At 40.6% G+C, this 26,514-nt stretch overlaps 1 protein-coding gene across 1 annotated transcript in view; it reads left to right on the forward strand.

The window, feature by feature from the left end:
• Positions 1–15,727: 15,727 nt before the first annotated feature.
• ADAMTS3 (ADAM metallopeptidase with thrombospondin type 1 motif 3) overlaps positions 15,728–26,514 on the forward strand; it is a 248,180-nt gene continuing 237,393 nt past the window's right edge. The window contains exons 1-2 of the mRNA XM_059159482.1: positions 15,728–15,843; positions 17,155–17,182. Of these exons, the coding sequence (XP_059015465.1) occupies positions 15,775–15,843; positions 17,155–17,182 (97 nt within the window). The 5' untranslated portion in view covers positions 15,728–15,774. The remainder of the gene's footprint in view (positions 15,844–17,154; positions 17,183–26,514) is intronic.

Genomic DNA, 26,514 nt, shown 5'->3' on the forward strand with positions numbered 1-26,514 from the left:
AAGAGAAGCCAGAAAGAACTAATGAAAAGAAAAAATTTTTTTTAAGATTTTATTTATTTATTTGACAGAAATCAGAAGTAGGCAGAGAGGCAGGCAGAGAGAGGGGAAGCAGGCTTCCGCTGAGCGGAGAGGTCGTTGTAGGGCTCCATCCCAGGACCCTGAGATCATGACCTGAGCCGAAGACAGAGGCTTACCCCACTGAGCCACACAGGCACCCCAATAAGGAAAATGTTAAAGAGCTGAATAAGTCTTGAGTCTGAAACTAAAATGGGCTCACTGAATACAAGCTCACTGAATAAATAAAAATGGAAACTAATAGCTTAGGCATAAAGAAAATGAATTCAGTTACTTCTAACTAATTTTTGAATAAAAGAGAAAAAATTCCAGATTGTCTAGATAGAGACACACAGAAAATAAGAACAATAAAAATTCAATCTACCAAAACTACGGTAAAGGGCCAAAGCCATTGTAGATAAAGTGATAGCCTACATATTTCTATTACTAAATACAAATGAATGAAAATAAATGATTAAAAAAACCTCAAAACTTTTGAAAATGTGTAGTCAAATTTAAGGAAATCAGGGAAAAAAAACTAATACTAAAGGTAAAATAAATAATTAGAAATTTAAAATTTATAGGTATTCATAAAACTAGAAACTGACTTTTTGAAAAACATTAAAAATATGTAATGTACTAGTAAATCTAAATAAAAAGAATTAACATTAATATGATCTATACAAAATTTAAAATAGACTTATTAACTGTGTTAATGTTAAACATCTTAATTATGTATAATATTTTATGCAACATTAATTATAAGATCAACTCTAAAAAATTCAAAAGACTAATATCTAGAGAAGTAATTAAACATTGTGGGTTTTTTTAAAGGCTCTTGTCCTGATAGTTTTACAGGTGAATTCTTCTTAAACTTTCAGGGAAGAATTAATATGAAGAGCCTAGGAAAGAAGGAAAATATTCTAATTCAGCTAATATAAGCCTAATAGCTAAATCTTACAAAATGCAAAAAGTTGTAGTTCTATCTCCATTATGACAATGCAAGCATTCATAGATATTAGTGAGTTTAATACAACATGGTTTTAATATAATAACATACCATGATCAAATAGGAACTAAGCCAGAAAATAAGATTGTTTAAAGGTCAGGAGATTTATGAAGCAGTGTACAGAAACCATAGGTCAAGGAAGAATATCTACGATAAATATTTGTTGGGTGTTTGGTGTGGGAAGAGGGGAATAAATGACTCTCATTACCTTACTTGCTACTCCTTCTAGAATGCTGAACCAATTGAGATGCAGACAAAGGACTTAAGCTGATAGAAATTAACAGATCAACTTTACAACTACTAGCCATTAGAAAAACACAATGAAAATAAAAGACCTCACTCACAATGTCAACAAAATCATAAACTAACTATAGATAAATTCAAGAAGTAAAGAGCAGTAGTGATAACAAAATTTATGAAAATTTACAAAGGTCCTGGAAAAGACCTAAATGGAAAGACATATCACATTCATGGAAGGGAAGGGAGGACTTAATTTTATAAAGATACAGTTCTTCTCAAGGTAAGTTCCATTTCTAATTCCAGTGTTATTTTTCTTTTTTCCATTCTGTCCTCCTTTTCTTACCTCTCCTCCATTTTCTTCTCCCTTGTTTGCTACTTTGCTTTTTTAAAACTTAGAAAGTTTTAGGCAAAAACAAAATAAAACCAAACCCTGAGATATTATAATATTATAGTTATTAAAATTGTTAGGTTTTATGTGTGTGTATATGTGACTATATAATGTTGTTATGTTACGTACAACATTACATTATCACTATGTTGCCATGATAAATGAAAATCCTTTTGGGTCCTGGACCCAGTGTGTGTGTGTGTGTGTGTGTGTGTGCATATGTAGGCTTCCCTGTACCAACAAATAGTTCTTAGACATCAGCAGGGTGTTTGAGAATTCAACTCAATTCTGACAGTATCCACCAGAGATGGCCTCCGATTCCACAGGTAAAGGGTTCAGTCCCACAGAATAGCCGTCCACTTCAGATGCCGATCCAATCCCCGGTTGTTACCCATATTCCTGTCAATTGGCTATAAATCAGAGTTTTTCACTACCCACTCCTTGGATTCAATTAATTTTCCAGAACCGTTCACAGGACTCTGAAACTTGTTTACACGCTGGATTACTGATTTATTGCAAAGGATATTAAAGGTCACAGATCAGCAGAAAGATGAAGAGATACATACAGAAAGGTCCTGAACAAAAGACCTTCTGTCCTCTTGGAGTTTAGGGACTTCAACTACCTCTGTTTTAAGCCCAAACTTTCCAGCTGATGAAATCCTTCTTCCTAGCTTATCTCTTAACTCAGGCAAAAGACCCTGCAGGCAAAACATCCTCAGAAGGGAACCAAAACTACCTCCTCAAGTTAAAGACTGCCCTGAGTCAGCAAGACCTGTGTGACTGACCCCAACACAATGGTCAGTTTGACCTTTGCTGCCCACCTGCACGTACCCCCAACCTGTGCCCTGTATAAACCTGGAAGTATTTTCAGCACTTTGGAGACAGTCTGAAACACTAATTGGCTGTCTTTCTGGTGTTGGCCTCATTAAACTAAATTTCTTTCACCTTTCACCATCACTCGTTTCTCTGCCTTTGGATTTTATCAGCAGTAAGTCACCGAACGTGGTCTGTTTGGGACCTGAGAGCCAGGTGATCTCACTTCCCTGCCCCCTGGCTACGCAGTGGCACCTGAAAGCATTCTGGTTCACCAATCCTGTAGAATCCTCTATGAAACCCCTCCTTTTGGGTTTTTATGGAAGCTACATTACATAGGCATGATTGATTAAGTTATTGGCCATTGGGGATGGATTCAACCTCCAGCTCTCTTCCTTCCCAGGAAATCAAGGGGTGGGATTGAAATTTCCAACCCCCTCTTCTATGGGGCTTACCCATGGCCACAGCCCCCAGCCTCAGAGGTTTTCCAGAAGTCAACTTCATTGATGTGTATAATAAGGGACTTCTAGGGCTCTAAAGTATGTTTAGGAATTGAGGACAGGACACCAAATATTATAACAAAAGATGCTTCCACTGCTCTCATGGATCAGGAAATTCCAAGGTATTTAAGAACTGTGAGCCAAGAACTATGGATGAAGACCAAATACACATGACAAATATATTTTGGTCACCTGAATGACCAAATATATATATTTCTTATGGATCACAATATCACAAGTATAAATAATCTTCATATTTTAATTATAGTAGCATTATAATATTTAGGATATATGTATATGCTAATATACTTTGTTACATATATGTGTATAGTTGTGTATATATATAAAAATATGTTGTATATTACATATATAAATAGATAAAAGTAATAGTATAACACATTTCACACAGTAAAATGGGTAAATGAATTTAATTTGAAGTCAAGTCAACTAACCAGGATAAAGACTTCATATCAGGTTCTTCCTGCATGGAGATAGGGTTTAGAAAGAATTACAAGCCTAATAGGGTAGTGGGTAGGGTTGCCATCCAGTCCAAAAAGAACAGGGAGGAAGTAAGTTTGGGCTGAAATGAAATCCTAACCTTTTTCATGGTTTTCCTGAGAACTCAGTTTACTGAAATACAGATGTCGCGTACCTTGTTAATGGTCAGTCAGCAAATTGAGACTCTAGTTTTCACATTTATAAGGATTTTGTTATATTTTGTTTCATTTTCACCAAGCTCAATGAGTATGAAAAAGTTATAATCCCAGAGCATTTGTTAAAATACCACGCTAGAATGTTTAATGCAATAGTTGTTTCAGAAAGCTTCTTACGATGGCTCATCTTTTATACATAGCTTTTTGGTAACAACGGGCTTTCTCTGTCTTGTTAAAATAAGGTTTCCGTTTTGAAGTCACTGACACTTATGGGAAAATATTTGGCAAGAGGCACGTATGTAATGTAATGAACTAAATGTATGATATTCTTTAAGAACGAACTACAGTACTTGAAGAACTGGGGTTTAGAATATGTCACTGAATTGGGCCTTGATGGGTCTTCTATGGAAAACATTTTCAAGGATGAATTCATTTCAGTGATAAGTGGCTTTTTTGTGTTTAAATGTTGATTATCTGTCAGTGATGTTTTCAGCTTGTCTTTGTCTTAGGAAATGGAGTTTTGTGAATGCGCTTCCTTTACTTTGTGCACATATTACAAAGGAACAGTGAGGAGTACCTTGATAGTCTATGTGATCATGATTCAAAGTGAAAATCGTTACATGTGAACAGACCCTGTTATGGAGGTTCTGTTCTTCCCCCAAAAGAATTGCTTTGCCCCTGGGTTTCTGATATGGAACTAATTCCTTCCTCTGACTGCAATTTTAAGTGCCCTTCCTCTACCCCAAGGATGAAGAGGCTACAGGGTAGAATGCTGTAGGGCTAAGCAATTGGGAATTTCTCCCAGAATAAATACAGTACATTACTGGCATTTCTGAAGTCTGTAAGATGGAGAAAACTTCTGGAACTCTAGAGAAATGATTTTAAAGGTAACTGTGATCATTTGCTACTGCAATGATTTTTTTCAGTAAAGAGGTTCAATATCTAGAGGTTCAATAAAGAGGTCATTGCAATGACCTCTTTCAATAAAGAGGTTCTTGATAGAGGAAAGCAACTGATCTCTTTGAAATTGAAACAGAACAAAATCAGCTTGATTCACACAAATAATCAACTAAGCTTAAACAATGCAGGGAAGTAAGTCTAGACCCAATTAGATGTAAGGCAACTGTTCTCTTAGCCACTCCAAAGATTCTCACCAATTCCTTGGTGTAAAGTAAGTGTGGTTTATACTGGAATTTCACGGTATACCTTGTCTTTGTTTCTATTAGACTTACTATGTGGTCAAATACATGAGAACTCTTCATCCATGGTATAGGTATGATTTTTCTCACCAATTTTTTTTTTAAATTTTGTGAAGTCTTAACTAAGTGAACCCTCTTATTGCTATATATATATATATATATGGGTGGACACCATTGCCCTGTTATAACCTTATGCCTAGAATGGACAGATGTAGGTTTATCATGTATCATTTTGCAACAATTGGGGTGTTCAAGCAGTCTTACTTCTCTTTCTTTTATATAAATTTAATTAAAACATCTTTAAATCCCCAGATCTCTCCACTGGCAAAAAATTCAATCTCAGTTACCTGGTCTCATCTGTGGGATTTCACAGTCACCGAAATACAGAGACCAGCCTCACTAGGTTTGGGTGGCACAGGTTACCTTCCAGATCCCCTATGTGGGCCTTTGTGGTGTGGTGGGGAGCACAGGTGCCTGGGTTTCATCTTTCCCAGGCCCCATGACAGCTCTTTCCTTCCAACACTTTGCTGTCTCCATGGACCTTGGCTTCCCAGGTCTTCTGGGAACGTAGATGTCCAAAATCTCTGTCTCTGTCTCACCAGTCAAGAGAGGTCCCCCACTTCTCTTCCGCTAAGCTTCTGAAAAACAAAAGCAAGGAGACAGGCTGTATGGGGACATTTCTTTCTCTTTTTAGCCTTTTCTTGAAACAAAAGAACACAGAACTTGGTGTGTGTGTGTGTGTGTTGAGACAGGGGTTGGAGGTGGAGAGGATACGATGGAAAAGAAGAGTAAGAGAACAAAACAGGTAAATATGTGCTGCTTCGTAGAAAGTTCACATCTTTGTATAGAACGCTTCCAATAACGCTTCTGTCTCTGTGTGTGTTAGTCCTGGGAACACTTCATCTAATTCTCACAGAGAATGAAAGAACAACACTTTCTAGAGTGATCAAAGAGATTAATGGAACATTTATATTCCCCAAAACAGGATTTAAAGAGGTCCTATTACATGGATGTGAGAGAAAAATGGGCATTATGACTCTAAGAAAAATCTCTGTGGGCTTGAAGCATATGCTAGAATATTAGACTTACTTAAGACCTACTCTGACTTGTATCAACCAAATCATGTTATAAAGAATCCAAGTCCCTCTCCCTAGAGTCCCTAGTGAATGCCTTGTGGTTAGTCTCTCAATAAAAGTTTCCACCTTCCTTTTCTCAAAGATGAACGACCTCAGACAGTTCCTTGAATTCCAATACTGATTTTAGGCCAACGGCTCATGGAGAGCCAACAGCAGGCATGTCTCCTGCCTCAGTGAAGGGTGGTCATGGCATGAAGAGTTCATCAATGTGGCACCTCAAGAGGAAGTATCTGTTGTGTTCCTGTGGGCAAAAAGTGTGCCTCAGAGGGGTTGTAGATTGCAGACTGTGATTAATTTTTTAAGAATTAATAATTAACTATTCTTAAACTGGTTTTATTTAACATGCTCACTGTGTGAGAAAGAACACGGCTCAGTGACTTTTTAGTAAAAGCATGTTTAATCTCTCAATCAGTGCCGCAGAGATGCTTCCTGGGGCTCCTTTCTACCCAGCTCTGAATTACATGTTGATTGTATAATGGACACTTAGTAAGGTATACACAAAATTAGGTGTTATTCTAAATAGCTCATACTTGGTTTTATTGTCACATGTCTTATTTTCTGTAATTATCTCTAAGTCATATGTGCTAGGGTCTTGTGACACAGTGTTTGCTGAGGACAAGCTCTGTCACCATCACCTGGGAGCCCCACCCTAAGTTTACAGCATCAGAATTTGCATTTATTCGGTACCTAAAAGTTTGAGCAGCAAGTCTTCGGACACAATGTAGACTGAATTATCTGTGTAACTTTGGAAAAATATAGACACCAAGTTTCCACAGCAGATCTACTAAATCAGAATAGCTGGGAGTTGCCCATAAATGTGCATTTAAAAAATGTTAATTCCAGTGTAGTTAACATACAGTGTGATATTAGTTTCAGGTGTACAATATGGTGATTCAACACTTCCATACATCACCCAGTGTCCATGGTAAGGGCACAAATGTGAATTTTTAAAAATATCTCCACAGGTCATCTTCTTAATGTTTCTTCTAATACTGGGAAGAGAACACCATAGTAAACCGAGATTTGCTTTTAGCATGAATTGTCACAAGCAGGTATTTAGTTTATATATTGGAAATTTTTTTCCTACTAAGTCAACAGATTTTAGGATTGACTGAAGTTTATAGACTTGCATTACTTCCTTACGTTAGTAACAATTTTAATTATTAGTAAAAACAAAATGGAGACTATTTTGGAGAATTTTTTCCCTAATGTGTAAAAAGCATTTAAATATCGTTAGAATATTTGATTCTTTATAAAGTTACATTGATGGTAAATGTTTTTTCTGAAATGTTTGCATCTCTTTGAGATGACATAAGACTACGGTTCTATAATTTCACATTTGAATTGTCTCCACTAAGCACTTATCATTGGAACTTGCCAGAATAGTGGTGGCTTCTGGGTTCTTGCTTCATTTAGTGTGACAATAACAAAATAAAGACGCTAGACATAAATCTTAGTGGTTTTTTTTTCTCCTTAAAACCAATGAACTTTTGTTATAATAGCAACCAAGTAAGAGCAGCAACAACTTCTAGACTGACACATCTGCTTTATCATCTGGCTGAGAATCTCTTCAGATAAAAACCCAAGTCTTTCCAGATCAGCTTTTGGGCTCTGTTTCGTTATTGTTTTTGTTTCGTCCTCACCACCCCCTCCCCGAAAAAGCTAGATTCAAATAAAAACCTAAGTCTTTCCAGATCAGAGTTCAGGCTTCTTTGTTTTGTTTTTGTTTTTATTTCTGTTTTTTGTTGTTCTTGTTTTTCCTAAAAAAGCTAGATTCTAAGATTGTGAATTTTGTTTGCGTAAGAAGAGACAGTCTAAGACTGGTTGTTGATTTCATAACGGGTTTTCCATTTCTCTGGTGGTTTGTTTTCTGCCCATTTCTCTATGCAAATTATTCCTAATTTCAGTCTGGAAAAAAGTTAATTGCTGTCTTAGTGAATGCATATAACACCCTGAGAACTCAAGAACTAATCTTATTGAAAAGTTGTTTTCATGTGGTAAAACTGGGGATGACTTTTGATAACTCAGAGGAATGCAGAGTTTGTTTTTCCGGTAGGAATAAAGATAAAACCCTTGTAAACATTTTGTGAGCACTTTGCCAGTCAATGGATACAAAATGTGGTTCAGAAAGTTAATAACAAAATATAAACTCTGTTCAGATGTGCTGCAGTGATGTGTGAAATACCCTTGCTGCCTCCCAATAGAACAGAACCGTGGTTTTCTGTGTAGTCATTGGATTGGATAACCAGAAGACATCTGACTCTATTTCTTTGCTTTTAGACAGCATGGAAAGAGTCAAGTGTCCTAATCTCAAAAATCTACAGGAAACTTTATTGCAGAAGTTGCTTTATTAACTAATAGTAACAACTCTTCCTTAAGTGGAGGGATTCTCCTAAATGTTATTTTAATACAGCTTTTTTCCACAGAAAGCCATTTTATCCGGTTTGGACTCTAGCATAAATTCAGAACACTTAATTAAGTTTCTGGCTTGAAAGTAACTTACATTCTCCTGTAAGAGAACTCGATTTACGAGCTGTAAGTGTTAATTTGCTAGAGCTCTCTCTCCCTCAATACATTCTTTTGAATTCCATTGAAAATGGTAAATTCTACTCTATTTTTTTAAAATGGTAATGGATTCATAGACTTTTGTACTGTGAAGTACCTCCCAAATGTTATGTATCATTGAGTTGAGAATTACAGAAAACAACACACAGTTTTGAAGTTAACAATTTGGTGGTATTTCAAAATATAAGGATTGGTATAATTAGTAGGAGTCAGCTATTTAAATTTATCATATACTTATCACATAGTCAACTGTATGAAAAGCACTGTGCCACATCTCTGATTTTGAACCTCTCTGAGAGAATACATTGACTACCTTCAACAGGCCTAAGTATTCATATGTTTTATCCTGAGTTCCATCCACTACAGTAGAGTTCCTTGAACTATCAAGAGGGAAATTATGGCATAAATGCAAAGTAATCTGATGATAATTCTCAGTGCTTCACTAATAGAATAGCTATAACTATTGAGGTGTGCCTTATCAAGGAACATTTGGAAGAACTTTAAATTTTAATTATTCTCTTATTTCCGTTTCAACCCCAAGAAGACTGATTTTTTACGCTTTTTTGCTTCTTCCAAGCAAAAAACATTTCAAAAACTTGAAGAAAAGAGAAAGATTATAAAAGTAATGGAAGGTAGATGGTAGTATCTGTTTGTATTAGTTGGTATAAACAGTTAAATACATCAATTGTTAACTCAAACTTTGTTAAGGAAAGAAGGCTATTTATGGTGCTAATCAAAGATAGGGGTACAATGAATAATCCCACGTCAAGAAAAAGGAAAATCAAGGAACATGAGGAATGATTTTCCCTCATGTCTTGTCCCATGGCGGAATTATTCTTCCAAAAGCAAATGATGAGATAAAAAAAATTCCGGATGTCCAAGTTTATCCACATAAGATAATGGTTTCCCTCCGAAGGAAAAGACTGTGGGAACAGCACTGCCTCAACCACAAACCAAAGAATGAACCTGATGACCAAGTAGGGCTTTTCCATTTCTAATTTCTTGATCCTTCTTTTCATGAATTTTCCTGTTTAATTTTTTTTCTTTCAGTGGGGCTTCCAAAAACGCCTGTAAAAAAGGTCAAGTTGGAAATAGCTTACTCACTGATAATAGGAGGGGAAAAGAAAATATTCGTTCCATTCTGCTAAGTAGAGACAGGAAATATTCCCTGCCTCATTCATTGAACAAATATTGTCTGAGAGCCCACTATGTGCCGGTCTCTATTCTATGGGTATGAAAGTTCAGCATCCTAACTCCTAACCAACCTAACAACTTGGTTAATAATACTGACAGTAGTGTATACACAGCATGATTGATTCTCTGATCCACAAATGAAAAATCAGTATTATGTAAAACAGGGGAGGGTGTTATGTGAGGGGAGACTCTTATCCTTAATAAGCAGCAAACTCATTCCATATGTGATGCTATCAGCCCCATTTCCTCATTTTGCAGTGAGAAAAGGCATCTCGTAGCAGTGTTCTTTGAGGTTATAGGGGGTTGGAGAAGTGGAGAAGGTAGCCAGTAGGCCCAGCTCTCATGTTCCTCTAAGGCTCAGTTCCATGTACGACCTACTCTCATGTTTCTCTGTGTTGGTTCTAGATGCCAAGAATTCCAGGGCCTGGAATAAAGCTCATCACCAGGTAGGAAAAAAAGCACATGATTTTTCCTGAACAAGCGCAGGAAGTAGGGCAGTACTCTGTAACTTCCATGGGATACAAGTTTGTCTAGATACCTGTAACTGAAAGTGAACAGAGTAGAGGTCAATGTCCTCAAGGAACTTGTAGTTTAGAAGAGGGGGTGGATAGAAATCTGATTACTTATGGTGCAGTAAAGTTCTGTACTTATATTTTGAACCAGGTGGAATAGAGAATTTCTCACATTTATTGGACCATGGGAAAGACATAAAAATGACAACCTAATTAATATTGACAGGAGGTCATAGATATATTAAAAGTGGGGAGAATACTTAATTAAAATTAAAAACTTGTGCTCTGTGAAAGACAAGGTCAAGGGAATAAGAAAACAAGCTAGAAACTGGGAGAAAATATTTGCAAAAAATCTTTTGCAAATAAAGATAAAGAATTATTCTCTAAAATACACAAAGAACTAAAACTCAACAATAAGAAAATAAACAACCCAATTAAAAAATGGGTCAAAGACTTTTAGCAGACACTTGAGCAAAGAAAATATACAGATGGCAAAGAAGCACATGAAAAGGCGCTCTACCTCATGTGGTTTCAGGGAAATGCAAATTAAAACAATCTTGAGATACGAATCTCTACGTTTCAGAATGGTCAAAATCTGGAAAATGGACACCAACAGATGCTGACCAGGATGTGGAACAAGAGGAGCTCTCAAATAGTCCTTGCTGGTGAGAATGCAAAATGGCACAGTCACTTTGGAAGACAGTTTGGCAGTTTCTTGTAAAATTAAACATACCTCACCATATGATCCAGCAATCATGATTTTTGATATGTACCCAAAGAAGTTGAAAACTTATATCCACACAAAACCCCGCACATGGATGTTTCTAGGAGTTTTATTCACATCTGCCAATCTTGAAAGCAACCAAGATGTCCTTCAGTAGCAGAGTGCCTAACCTGGGGTATATCCAGGGAATGGAATATTATTGAACGCTAAAAAGAAATGAGCAATCAAGCCATGAAAAGACATGGAGGAAACTTAAAGGCGTATTACTAAGTGAAGGAAGACGATCTGGAAAGGCCCCACACTGGATGATCCCGTCTATATGACGTTCTGGAAAAGGTGGAACTATGGAGACAGTAAAAACCATGAGGGGTTGCCAGTGGTTGGGAGATGGGGAGGGATGAGAAGGTGGAACCAAGAGGACTTTTTAGGGCAGTGAAAAAACTCCGTATGATAATGGTAGATGTAGAGTCACTATATATTTGTCCAAATCCACAGAATATACAAAAACAAGGGTGAACCATACACCAACTGTGGACTTTAGGTGGTTATGATGTATCAGTACAGCTTCATCCATTCTAACTAACATATCACTCTTTTGTTACAGTTTGGAGGTGGGGATATTAGTGGAGGTTCTGTTGTGTAGGGGCTGGGGGGCATATGAGAAATCTCCATCTCCCCCTCAGCTCTGCTGTGAATCTTACATTACTCTAAAAACAAATCTTATTAAAAAAAAAAAAAAGGCGCAGAAAAGGTAAGTAGCAGAACAACAACAAATTATCAATGATTTTTTTTTTTGCTATAAGAAATGACAAAAATTTGTTTATATGTTTAGAACACAATATGCATGGAGTATGAAAATACTGTCAAATTATGACAAGATGCGGAACATTGACCAGTTAGCCTCAAATGGAAAACACACACACACACACACACACACACACACACACACACTCCTGCCCAGTTAATTGTTGCCAATGAGGATGCACAGATTTTTAAAATGTCCACACATCGACTGATTTCATGAAACTTAAGTCTTCAAGGGACTGATTTCACAATTAGGGAGACTACATATGTGTGACGACTTCTGAAATTATTTCTCTATTTCAAAACATATTTTGGAAGAAAACCTCCTACAAACGTTGGCTTAGTATTTGAGCTAGTGCGTGGCCATGAGTGTGGGAAACAGTGCGAGCCAGAGGCAAGAAACGTGCGGGGAAAGGCAGGGATTTATCTTAAAGCAGGCATGTAGGGGGCAGTTGGTGAAAGGAACTTAATGACTGCTTTGCTTTTGATTTCCTGTGTTATGTCTGGTAAAATTAAAAGTTCATCACATTTTAGCTCTTTACATTTTCCTACTTTTCTTAGAACTCGCCATATTTCATTCCCATCGAGCCATCTGTACATTCGCCATACAGTTTCAAGTAAAAAAAAAATCTTCATTTAGGCCCTTGTTATATTCTAGACCACGTGCTAAACAGTTGACATGCAAGGTTCTGTTAATTTTCATGAACATGTTGCAAAAGCAGTATTATTAATCTAATAGATGGAGAAACCCAAGCTGAATATGCACGTGAATCTTACCTATCGGACTCAGAGTTCACTTTACCTTAATAATTGGTCTTTGCAAAGGCATTTCCTCCAAGTAGTGTGTTCTTCAGAACATAAGGCCCAAGAAAAACGCATTCTATGATCAAATCAGGACCATAGTGCACTGTATCTCCCTCTGGAAGACTCCCAGGGCGCTTAGAATATCAAAGTCCCTGTGAAGTTCTGAAATAAAGAAATCCATTTCATGTTGTTTATCCGAGTACTTCACAATCTTTAGTTCACTGTCAAAGAAGTGTGTGTGTGTGTGTGTGCATGTGTGTATGTGTGTGTGTGTGTGTAACATTTAACATTCCAGGACATACTTTGAGAAACTTTGTCTTAGAGTATACTGAGAGAGCCTTATTAATCTGAACTCAGCTCATTTAGAATCCAGAGATATAAAACTTCTTATAAGCGCTCAAATCTATGTTTGTCACAAGGAAGGTCATGACTCACTGGGTCATGAAAGCAACGAAGTCGACTCTGACCAGTACTGGGTGGGGGGGGGGACCCAGAAAACAATTAAGATAGAAAATATCAGAGTAGTTGCGTGTAGCACGTACTGAATCATGAAATTTTTACTGGGCCACAATGCAAAGTGCATTTCTCTCTGTGGTCATGGCCCCAGATGTCCGAAGCCACTGTTCTCGTGAAAGTCCGATGAATTGCTTGTTGCACTATTTGTGGTGACAAATGCCGGAACTTTGTAAAATTTAACACAAAAAGGGCTAGTGTAATGCCATGGCTAAAGACAGTATTTGTTGTTACTTCAAATCAGAATTTTTAGAGCTGAAATATCTCTGGGGGGAAAAACAAAATAGTTTGGTGGCTTGTCAAGGTCAAACAGACCAAGCTGGGCCCAGAACCCAGGTTTTCTGACTTGTACTTCCGTATTCTTTTACTTGTCAGTGTAAATTGATGTAGGTTTTACTTATAGAACATGAGGATTCTTTTTTTCTTTTTCTTTTTCTTTCTTTCTTTTTTTTTTTTTTTTAAGATTTCATTTATTTGTCAGAGAGAGAGAGAGAAAGGCAGAGGAAGATGCAGGCTGCACTTAGCAAGGAGCAATGCAGGACTCATGGGAGGGCCCCGGGATCCTGACCTGAGCCACCGAAGCATCCCGAGGATTATTATTATTTTTAATGAATAAGAAAACTGGGTATAAAATTCAGCAGATCACTCCTGGATAGAAAGTCAACGACAGGTTACAAACATGTTGAAGGGAAAAAGTAACTTAGCAGATTTCAGGGTTGGGGTCTAATTACAATTCCACCCCAAAACTAAGCTAATACCCTACTGGGGTATTAATACCCTATTGGGGGTCCTTAGGTTATCTGGCCATTCTGCTATCTGGTTTCTCGATTGTACATATAAGCGTCCCATATACAGGATTTTGAGAAGACTTAGCAGATAACGCACCGGTGACCACAGAATCTTGCTAGGTGTAAGTTAAAGAGGCAACCCTTAAATAATGAATCAAAGATTAAGAAACCTCCAGACTCCGCACCATTTTTAAAGAAGAAAAAAAAATTGATTTACCGAAGAATCCCTTAGCAAAATACTATCTTCTACACCTTTTATCTTAGGTGGACCTTCTCAAGACTCCAGCTCAAGTTCTGAGGTTTGGATCAGAAGTTGTGCCTGATCACCCGCATTTCATGGTCTGCTGTGGGGAGGGAGGACCCGAAACTGGTCAGAGGAGGGGGGAAATACATTCCTTTCCAGTCCTCGGCTCCCAGCCCCTGTCTCCCTCAGGAGGTGACCTGGGCTTGGATTCCTGCAAAGTGTCTTCACATCTTCAGGGCTCTGGAAGCCCAGGTTGGTGTCCTCTCCCCCCAGGAAGCTTCAGCCCCAGGGGGCAGAAATCATTTGATAACTTAATCTTGGAGGGAGGAAGAGACGCTGAGGCCTGTGTGCCCCAGTGATAAACGGAAGCATCCGGGCGAGTCAGGAACAGACGTGGTATCTTTCCAGAGTAATACAAACCAGAGAAGCGTACCCAAGAACTGAGAGCCGGCAGGGACCACCCCTACAAAACGTGGTGGGCGGCTGGGGGGCCCCCGCAGGTTCCTGGGGCTCCCTCCGGGCAGTCTCTTCCCGGGCTGGAAGGGCGCTGGAGGTCGAAGGAGGTGAAAGTCCTAAAGCCCAGGAGCGGCCCGTGGACCCTCCCCCTTCCTATAATTAACTCAACGCGGGTCCCGCCAGGAGGGACCCGTGGCTTCCCCGGACCGCCCCCTCCCCTAAGCCCGTCTGGCGGGGGCCGGGGAGGACCTCGGGGCGGGGGGCCCCCCGCCGCACGAGTCCCCACCTAGGCGGTTTCAAACCCCGACCCCGCCTGGGGCCGGCCGCCCGCGGGATCGTCCCGCTCCTCCCCACTCCCCGCCGTCCTCCCGCGCCGGCCGCGCCCGCCCCGGCCATCCCGGCGGGCGCGGGGGGCGCGGGCTCCGGCCCCGCGTGACGTGGGCGTCGCGGCGGGAGGGGCCGCCCGGGGCCGGGGGGGGGGGGCGCTCCGGCCGCCTTATTAGCGCCCGGCGGGTCGCCGGCAGCCCGCAGAGCGCCGCGCGGAGAGCAACAGGAGCCGCGCCGACCCGCTCCTCCCGCCCCCTCCGCCAGCCTCCTCCTCCGCCCCTCCGGCTCCTCCCGCCCCCACCTCTGCGCGAGCGGCGGAGTCGCCCTCTCGCTGCCTCTTTCTCCCGCTCGCTCCTCTCGCTCGCCACTACTTCCCCCTGCTGTGCTCCCGGGCGCCCAAGCATTCTCCGCGCGAACCTCAGGAACCCGTGGTGCTCGAAAAGCCCAGGGAAAGCCGCCTCGGGCCGAGACAGTGGGAAGCCCCCGGCCCCTGCCCCCTCTCCCGGCGCAGCCCGTGCCCGGCTCGCAGCACCTTCTCGCTCCGGCACCCTCGGTTTGGGAGGACGGGGTGAGAAGGTGAAGTGGGAAGGACGCCGAGCCGAGCCGAGGGGCCGGTCTCAGAGCTCACATTTCATTTTCATTGAAGCAAATCACAGAAGATCACTTGTGGTTTTTTTTTTTTTTTTTTTTTTTTAATTCTGCATTTTTTTTTTCTTTCTTTCTTCCTTCCTTTCTTTCTTTTCTTTTTCTTTTCTTTCTTTCTTTTTTTTTTTTTTTAAAGAAACTTATTTTGGGGGGTTTGCTCTGGGCATTGGCTTCGCCCAGTAGTCGAAAAGTGAACTCGACTCGTGATGGTTCTCCTGTCACTCTGGTTGATAGCAGCCGCTCTGGTAGAGGTTAGGACTTCAGCTGATGGACAAGTAAGTGGAAAATAATAACAATCAAAAACTCAAACCCAACCTTTTCCCGAAAAAGTTCCTCCCCTCTTTCCCCTCCTCTCTTCCCTCCTCCCCCCTCCCACCCGTCCCTGTTATCTGGCGCCTTCAGGAGCGGTGTCCGAGCGCTGGGCGCCGCCTGCGGGGTGTTCCGGGCCGATTGCAGGGGTGGGATTGCAGGGCTGGGTCGCGACTCCCACGCGGGGAGCCCCGGCTCGTCCCACCTAGCGCCCCCCCACCCCCACCCCGCCGTTGCGGCATTCGCAACGATTCGTGGCGACAAAGTGCAGCCAGGTCGCGTCCTCGCCGGGCCGTCTGGGTCTCCCCGATCCGGAGGGCGGTCTGGGCGCTTGAATGAAGCTCCGGACGCGGCGCCCGGGATCCCCGCGCGGCGGCCGCCCGCGTCGGGCTCGCGGGGCTCCCTCTCCTCCGCACTGACTCACCGCGTTTTCGGGCAGCGGGAGGCGGGGGTTGCAGGAAGTCCCCGGGCCGGGCAGGGAGCGATCCGGCAGACACGTGTCCTGGGAGGACCGCGGCCGGGCTGGGGTTTGACAGTTGGGGCGGGGGGCCGGGGACGCTTCCTGCCCTGCGTTTTCCTGGGCAGCGGCTGGCGGCGCCGCCGCGGTCCTCCCCTCCCCCTCCCCCTCGGCGCGGCTCCTGCTCCTCCTCCCGAGCGCAGTGGAGCGCGGCCCCTCGGCTCCGCGGCCCAGCCCCCACGCTCGGGGGCTCAAGGTGAAGCCGATGCTCTCGGAAGATCGCGGGAGAAGGCTCGCGGGCCGGCCCCGCCGTCTGTTGTAAATCACATCAGCTCAGGGCCCGTGGGACTTGGGGCACAGAATTTCCCTGGGAGTTGTTGTAGCTTCTCCGGTCTGCCCGGTTCTGGCCGTAGGTTCAAAAGTAGAAGATTGCCTGGTGGATTCTTGACCTCAAATCTGATCTGTCAGGCCCCCTTTTAGGTTTCTTTTCACGCCTATGAATACAGAGGCTTTCTTGGCTAATCCGCACCCAGTATCTGAGTTTTAAGAAAAGAATATTGAATGTCAGTATTTATTTTTGCTGGCTTTAGACATATTAAAATTAAAACGGGGAAACCACTCCCTGTTCCAAACTGTAACTAATTGGCTCATTCTCTTGCCGCAAGAACCTAGAAACCCAGGCGCAGCCTTCAGGCACCAGTCCCCATCTCCGGCATCTCCTGATTAGCTCCTGAAAAGCGTTAATGGTAGAAATAAAACGTACAAGGTGATAAGATGAAACCCAGTAACTGTTTCTTTTTACTTTTCCCCTCCTTTACAGGCTGGTAATGAAGAAATGGTGCAAATAGGTAAGCCTTGTTCTCAGATATCTTTCTTATCTTGGTAGAAAGTAGAGAATGAAATAAGCAAATTAAAATATTGTTTCTGAAATTTCTCCCATTGGTGGTTTAAAAAAAAAATGTAGTTTAGGAACACCGCTGTTCTTCTCTTCGTCTTTATAGAGGAGGGTCCCAGTTTTCTCAGACAGAGTTAAAGGGATATAAAAATTCTGCCATTGGACTTGTGATGCGTCAGTTTTTTACTGTCCCTGGACAAGCCACTCCAAGGTACTTGGAGGATGATGTAGAGTTTGGAAGAAGACATGGAGATAAGTCAAATCAAATCAACTCGTGTTGCATAAGGACAGGCACATCTGATTAGAATGGAAGGCAAAGTGTAAGGATGCTACAAAGAAGGGAAAAATGAGAGAGGATGAACATTTTTCTCTTAAAAGTTTTCCAGCTTTGTATAAGCTTTTTGATGACTTCTCTTATTCCGTATGCTTTGCAATAACTATCTGCTAATGTGCAAGATATTATTATTAGGCATTTTGCAAATAATGTCTAAAACTGTAGGATGTGGGAATTATTCCCATTTTATGGGTGAGAGGACTGAGGCTCAGAGAGGCTAAGGGACTTGGAATAGGTCACTCCAAAGTCCACATGATCTTTTTTTTTGTTTTTGAAGCTATTTATTTGTTCTGAATTCAGAGACTAAAAGTCATCTGGCCAGAAGCCAAGCTCCATTCAAAGTCTTTTTATACACATTTAACTTGGATTACTTTAAAGATAAATTTTCGTTTTGGCAGAGTATTAGTCTAAATGCTGTATTTGTCAGATGATATTGTAAGGTCCCCTTTGAAATGAAAAGTTTTGATTACCACAAGCATAGTTACCTGTCCTTGCTTGTGTACGGTGCATGGGGCACCGTGTTAATTGCTTTGTGTGCATTGTGTCATCTACTCACATGCATTGCGCACATCAGGTGTGCAATTGCACACATTGTGCCTATTTCAGATTTGGAGAAGATGAGGCTTGGGAGGCTCTGCAGCTCCCAGCTAGAGTTCATAGTGGAGAGCTGGGAAGATTCCATACTTGTGAACTAATGGAGGGACCCCAAGATCCAGGCCCAGAGCTGTCCATATGTAGCTGCCTCTGTCATCTGTCAGCGTGCTCCCTTCCTGTGCAGGGTTTGGCATTGTTGGAACTCTTCTCCAAGCTTAGACCTCCATAGTAAGGTAGGACAGAGGGGAAGACAGTGACCAAGAACTGCATAAAAGATGCAGTGTCTGTGAAGAGACATTTGTTATTTGTAGCTGATAACAGTCATGAATATGTATCTTTTAAAAGAAGGATTTTTAAAAAATCCTCGAACAAGTAGAAAACTATCTTCTTTTTTTATCGGTTAAACATTTGATTATTTAAACATCCCACCTTTTCAATTTGTAAATTAAAAAACTGTGTTAAGACGGCCCACCCTACGGGCACCTGGGTGGCTTTGTTGGTTAAGTGTCCAACTCTTGATCTCAGCTCAGGTCTTGATCTCTGGGTTGTGAGTTTGAGGCCTGCAAAAAAAAAAAAAAGAATAAAGATTACCTATTCTTTCAAAGATTATCCGTTCTATAAAAAAGATTACCTATTCTATTAAAGGAATAAAATATATGCTTTGATTAAATTTTCCGATAGCATCATGATGCCCTCCTGTAAGAGGCCCTGAGTTAGACTTTGGTCCAGTCCTTTTTTAATATAAATACTTCAGTCACATGTTTCTTTCTTTTTTTTTTTTTTAAGATTTTATTTATTTACTTGACAGAGAGATCACGAGTAGGCAGAGAGGCAGGCGCAGAGAGAGAGAGAGAGAGAGAGAGAGAAGCAGGCCCCTGCTGAGCAGAGAGCCCAACACGGGGCTCGATCCCAGGACCCTGGGATCATGACCTGAGTTGAAGGCAGAGGCTTAATCCACTGAGCCACCCAGGCGCCCCCACTTGCATGTTTCTAAGAGAAGGAGGAGGTACAGGTGTGCTTAAATTTGATAGAGGAAGATGACCAGCAGTGTGGAAGAGGGGAAAGCAGGGGACTCTTAGATTGTGTTGCTGGAGATTTTCTTTCTCCCAAGTTCCTCTGCTATATAGGGTTTCTCTCTTTTATTACTGCCAATTTTTTTTTTTTTTTTTTTTTTTTACCATTTTCAAGTTGAGTGAAGAGAAGAGATAACGATTAAAAATGGGTTTGACTCATGAGTCCTGTGATAGTGAACATGTAGCTATCATTCGGCTTTGGGAATATAATCATTTATGTAGCTCTTAAAAGGGATTTAAAAATACATTTTAAGAAATCTGTGTATAGGAAAGAGATTTCTTTCCCTTGTCCCTACATGCAGAGGTGTTGTTAACCTGAAAGTTTGGTAAAATGCCCTCTTCTACATATAATTAAGTAATTTTTTCCCAAGAATTAATTGAAAAGTGGTTTTATATAACTGCTTGGAGGTGCAATTTGATTAGTGGTACGATTAGGAAAGATGAATAAGGCTTGTAGAATTAATTATTTTTATTGGTCTCTAAATTGGCTAGAGAGGAGTGCATGGTTCTGAATGACTTCTATAAAATCTCATGTCTTGGGAAGAGAGAACTGTAGATTAGTGACAAACTGCAAATTATTAAGAAGCTGAGTTGAAAAAATTAGTTTGCACTGAGGTATACTATGCATGCGGGGTGGTGCCTGTAAGTACACACCTGGCTGGCCCTTCAGGAAGAGAACTCGCCTGTGTGACTAGCGTCTTGATCAAGAAGTACAACTTTTTACACCTTCTTAGCACTATCCCCACGTGATGGGTAAACCACTCTCCTGACTTCTGACAGGACAGGTTACTTTTGCCAGTTTTGAAGTGCTTTTGATAAGTAAAATAAAATAAAATAGTTTTTAGTGTTTTTAATAAATAAATAAATAAATAAATAAATAATAAGTAAACCAATCAAATCAAATAAAAATAAATAAATAAATAAAAATAAGATGGAATAATAAAAGTAAATAAATAAAATAAATTAAAAATACAAAAGCAATATGTGCTTCAGAAAGCAATAAAAAAATATGTCTAATATGCTTCAGGCCCTAGAGTAGGAAGGCTTTTGTTTATGTAGCAAGAAGGTGGTTGTGATGAGGGCAGGTGAGAATGTATAACGAAATATCACCTATGTAGTGTGTGGACGGACCTTTTCTTCTTTCCTTCTCTCTATACCGAGTGGGAAAATGCCTTCTTGGTATGTGGGAAAGTATGATTCACCCCAGAGAAAATGGGCAAATAGGCTTTGAACTCTGACCTACTTCTCTGCTGCTTGGTCAACCAAAGAGGAGCTCCTTACCTCTTACCTGTCTGCACCCGCACATACCTGCACTCACACATGTATACAGACGTGCACGTATGTACATAGAGCTACGTGTGTGAGTGTGTATGCTTTGTGCATATATGTGTAAGTGTGGTTCCTGACACACTCACTTAGCATCTGTGGGGTATCAGGGAGCGTTTTCATTCTGACTCAGAGTATGGCCTTGGGAAGTTGCCTAGGGTAATTGTGGGCAGCTGCCTGGCTGGTCCGATTGGGTAAGGACACATGTGGCCCAGGAAATAATCATGGTTCTGTAGAAACTGGAGATGTGTAGAATCTGCAGAAGGATCCTCTGAGCCCTTTGTTTGCTAAGCTGCCACTCAGATACTGCCTGAGCATCATTAGAAGAAGAATCACTGTGAGGCTTTGGTGTTGGGCTGAGTTCCCTCACTCACCTCTCGGAATCGGGCATATCTATCATTCTCTGCCCTATTTCTGTTTCCAAGTCTCAAATTCCATTACTTTTTATTCTTAACAAAATAAGGCTGCTAATCTTGTTCTCTCAAATATCCAGTTTACTGAGAAATATTGTTTCATCCTTTGCAGGTCTTTATTTGCTTTTCAAGGTTTAGTGTGAGTCCCTTCACTGAGTCCTTGGCTTATAGTAGGCGTATCTACTGGTGTAGACCTCATGAGAGCCGACACTTTGTCGTGATGATTGCTGTATTCCCAGTATATAAAACTGGGCTTGGTACCTTGTGGGACCTCAAATATTTGTTATTCAGTGCATAGATCAAGTAAGCAGGATATTAGATTGGGATTTACCTGTGTTCTGTCTTTTCTTAAATGCTCTCGGTCTGTGCCCCTCCTCAGGTTTCATTAGTCCCTAAGAAAATAAGGATGATGATAATGGCTCTACAATTAATGATTCAGTGTTATCAAGGCTCCTCATGACTTCTCTTTTCATTCCACAAAGCTCAGGGAGCTAGGTTTATTGGTTTCTTACACTGTTCTGTTTCTGTTCAGCAAGATTTGGTAAATTGAACAGAATCACGTGCAGGTTGGGAACGCCCACTAATTTTGCACTAATGTCTGCTTGAGATCATTTGCTCTGTTTCAGGCATCAGCGGAATTAAGGTAACCTAAGATTAAAATCTCACCACCCAATTTGCCAGGAGCAATACAGAAATGTGTGATTTAAAGGAGTTTAAAGGCTTAAAATTTAGAATTTTAACTACCTCTATAACCATTGTTCTTTCTTGTACCTAAAGATCATGCATTTGATGTCATTGATTTAGCTTCACTCCCTCCATTGGGCCTCATGATGGCTAATATCAAATGCTTAAGCTTTGTAGATGAAGATCTTATTTAGTGTAACATGTTAATCTGTTACTAGCAATTTATTGTTGCTGTCTGGCTGAAATATTTCTTCCTCATACATTCATTGTTTTTTCTTGCCATTGTACCAAATCATCATAATGTTGCTCAGAAATGTTAAGAAATCCCCGTGGTCACTTCTGCTTCCAGGATGATTATCTCTAAGCATTCTTTGCTTGTGGGTAGCCAAGCCAGATTACCTTGGAAAGCCATTAGGGACAATTCCAAATTGCTTGGTAAAATCATGAATGGTTTCAATAGGAAGGATTTGGTTATGCTACTTGGACTGGATATGTTGACAGTGATGACTTAGATGGAACTCTCATGTCAGAATTTTGGGAACCTTCTCTTTGTGTTGCTCCAATAGAGATCAGCTTTTACTCCTGAACTGTGATGTGTGTATTATTAGGAATTGTTGGATTAATTCTTTTTAATTAGTTTTTCTTCTGAATATAGACGTTTTACATGTGCCCATTATAATTGTCTTCTTTAGTTTTTCTGTATTCCCCAGATTTCTGACAATCTTCTTAAGTACCGAACTGTTAACAACTTAGCATATTCTTAGTCATCTTTCAGTACATAGATTGTGTGGATTATTTTTCTATACCTGTTTTTGTTTTGTTTCCTATTTTAGTATAGTTTTCCATAACATTACACAGTCCTTCTAGACATAATTTTAATCTCATTATCCTGATAAACCTTAATGTATGTGCTTATTTCCCTAATGACACGTATTTTCTCATGACAATGAACGTTGCCCCCCAGTGTTGTATATAGATAGCTGCCTGCTTTTCACGGGACTCCTCTAGGAGAAGGCCCTAGAAGCTGATTGCTGAGACAGATGGCTTTTAAAGAAGTTTGTATGATCTGAACTTTTACTAGTGGTATAGGGAAGTGTTGATTTTTAAAAATTTCAGTCTTAACTTAGTTTTAGCTCTGCTCTCCCTAAATCTGAGTATAATTTTTAAATCTTTGATTTTGCAGTCTTTGAAATATGTAATGAATTAATCCTTTTTCTAGTTATCAATCATTATTCTAGTTATCAAATACCCCAAAGTGTCATCAATCACACAAAATTCTTGTAAATTTTAGTAGTGCTATGAGAAGATTCATCCATCTCATAGAATTTGAGAGTTGTATTATTCTTTCAAATGGATAGTAAAGCGTGGGAAGAGTTTCCTAGTTTAGGAATCTCTGTTCCCACAAGTAATTTATCCATCCTGATTTTCCAAATATGTTTACATGATTTTGCTGACTAACTGTAAATCCTTAGGAGAGATTTTGTGGTCATGTCAATGATAGCATGATGAATCTTCATGGAATTTAGAATAAATTGTGACCAGCATGAAACAGTCTACCTTGTTTTTGAAGTGACTAAAAAAACAAAAGAAAAAGAAAACATTTAGGAAACTCGTGGGAAGTAAGATAGGATTAAACATATGAATCTTCAAATACTGGGATCTTAGATGTTAAATCACATTTCCTACAATCTTTCTTCGTATTTAGTGTTTGTATTTTTCTACGTGTATATGCACATAAATTAAAAAAAATGATTGAAATCATTCTTCAAATGAGCTTGAGTTCTTTTATATGTAAAAATCTCTCTTTTACATTTCTTAATCTAAAACATAACCAGCTTATCCAATAGATGACCTATTAATACGCATTGCCATTCTTCCATTACACGGTCAGGGGCACAGAACCTTGTTCATTGTATAGTTTACTACTTTCCAGCTGACTTTAACCTCTCAAAGCATCTCTTTCTTCTGTGTGAACATCGGCATACTACTACTGCTTAGTTCCTAGAACTGGAAAGGATTCACAGAGTGCTGGCACACGGGAGGCAAGCTAGGATAATGGATAGTAGCTATTATTAGTAGTATATCTTAGTCTTGTGCTTTTTAAAAAGCACTTTCACTCAGTGAGAGCCACCCCATTCTAATCCGTACATTTTTGGTAGGTCTGCCTACCACTGTGAATTTCCAGGAACCTTAATTTACTGTGTCAAGGACTTGTAAACTCTCCAGCCTCTCAGCTCGCCATGTGACAGCTCTTCGAGAGGTCTATTTTCATGTATTATCTGAATGTTGATATCTCAATATAGTATTGCTTAACTCATTGGAATATGGTAGCACAGGGGGCAGTTGGGTAAGGAATGAACTGTGCAGGACAACTACTGCATACAGACTCCATGCCAACTTTATTTCTTGTGTACTGGACAGAATTCTTTCTTCTTTTCATCTTGTTTATGGAAAGTCTTTCCAGTTCCATTGAGAGAAAGTTCCTGTATTGATCATGACTCCTTTGGATGCAAAGAACACGAACCCAGTTGATACTTGTTAAGGACGACAAAATTGATCAGGCGATCGGAGTCAGGTATAGCTGAACCAGGGGCTCAGACAATGTCAGAAATCCTTCCCTCTCTTCCCCCAACTCTTCTTTCCTTCTCATTTTCCTGCGTTGGTTCTATTTCTTTATCAGGATATGATTGGTGGCCCCTCAGGCTGTGGCTGGTATTGTCACCAGCATTTCTAGGCTTTCATTCTGCCTTTCACCCCACTAGATAGAGCACTTTTTTTTTTTTTTTTAAATTTATTTGACAGAGAGAGATCACAAGTAGGCAAAGAGGCAGGCAGAGAGAGAGGGAAGCAGTTTCCCTGCCGAGCAGAGAGCCCGATGCGGGGCTCGATCCCAGGACCTTGGGATCATGACCTGAGCCGAAGGCAGAGGCTTAACCCACTGAGCCACCCAGGTGCCCCAGCACTTGTTTTTTGATAGCCCCCCCCCCCCCCCGGACTCCCACCTTGGGGAACAAGGTTGATTGGCTACTTGGCTTGAGTCATAAGCTTATCCAGGAACCATTCGCTGTGGTCAGGGGATGCAGTGCTCTGAGTGGCCTGGATTGAGATATTTCACTCTTGATTCACGGGGACTGAGAAGAATGCAGGATGGTTAACCTGAGGGCACACGGGGGCGCAGTTAAGGAAAAAGGAGGGCGGATGCCAGGGAGCACAGGAGTATTCATGCCGTGGCCTGAGGGCGCCCTAGCACACTGCTTGGGAACTGGCAGCGGGGTAGGTAGAATAATGCCCCCCCCTCAAGGGGTCTGCATCCGAATCCCTGGAACTCATGAGTATGTTCTGTTATATGAACAAGAGCAGTTAAGTTTGCACATGGAATTAAGGTTCCTAATCGACTGGTCTTTAAATAGGGAGATGACCCTGGATTTTCTGAGGTCTGTCCTCGTAAATAAAAGAGGGAGACAAAAAGACAAAACTAGAGAGATGGCAGCATTAGAAAAGACTTGGTCTGATGTTTCTGGTTTTGAAGACGAAGGCAGGGACCCAGGAGTTAAGGAACGTGTGTGGCCTCTGGAAGTTCGAGAAGTCAAGGAAACAGATTATTCCCAGAGCTTCTTGAAGACATGCAGCCCCGCTGACACCTTGATTTTAGCCCCTGTGACCTAGTTCAGACTTCAGACCTCCAGAACTGTAGGATAATAAATGATTATTGTTTTAAGTCGCCGCGTTTGTGGCAATTTGTTATGGCAGCAATAGGAAGCTGAAACAGTGGCCTAGTGGACTGTCCCAGTCTCTCATGCCTTTGTTATATTGTGAGCAAGACTATTTTAGATTTGGAAAGTATAATCACCACAAGTCAGTTTCTGTGGAAATCTTTAAAAATGCTGCTTGCATTTCTTATCTGTCCTATTTTCCTCAGCCTTTGGCCCCGGGGAAAAATGGTTGTTTTCCTGGCTTTAAATTCTGGGCTCAATATTCATCTTTAAAAGTATTATCCATCAAAAAATTGTGAGGTGTATGAGAAATATTAATTTATAGAATGTCTAATATAGCTCCCGAGTCTTTAAAACTTCTAGGGATAATAAATATAACCATTAGATGTGCTTCTTTAAAAACTAAGATTGAATGTTAACATTTTGACAATGGAGCCTCACCTTAAAAAAAATATATCTTCTCTCCTTCTTCTTCTGTTATTGATTACTTGATCATTTTAAGATGTGGCAAACAGGGCACCTGGGTGGCTCAGTCGTTAAGCGTTTGCCTTTGGTTCAGGTCATGATCTCAGGGTCCTGGGATCGAGCCCCACATCGGGCTCCCTGCTCAGCAGGAAGGCTGCTTCTCCCTCTCCCACTCCCCCTGCTTGTGTTCCCTCTCTCACTGTGTCTCTGTCAAATAAATAAATAAAATTTTAAAAAATGTAGCAAACAAAGAAAATACTTGGACATTTTTCTTCTTCTTCTCTTTTTTTTTCTTGAAAGATCTTCTTTTACCTGATTTCATGACCCGGAACACTAAGGAATGTGTTGTTCTTTCCTAAGTGACTGTCTTGAATGTAAACATTGTGCAATTGCAACAAATATTTATGAAAAAGCCAGATTTAAAAAAAATGTGAAGAATTTTTAAGTTCACAACTATTTTTTCTTTCTTAATGAGGGGAAAAAAGAAAAGGCTTTCTCTCTTTTTTCTCCAAGAGCTTGATGAGAAATCTTTGAGTCTGAGAGTAGGTTTGCAATTAAAGTAAAAGACTTCAAAGAGGTTCTCTGCCTTGTGGTGGTAAGAGCCTAGAGGAGATGAAGTGAGGAAAAAGACTTTGGCTGTGTTCAGAAGTTCAGCACGTGTCACAACGAACTTTTAACTGCCT

The sequence above is a fragment of the Mustela lutreola genome, chromosome 1 (assembly GCF_030435805.1).
Source record: "Mustela lutreola isolate mMusLut2 chromosome 1, mMusLut2.pri, whole genome shotgun sequence".
In the NCBI taxonomy this organism is placed as follows: domain Eukaryota; kingdom Metazoa; phylum Chordata; class Mammalia; order Carnivora; family Mustelidae; genus Mustela; species Mustela lutreola.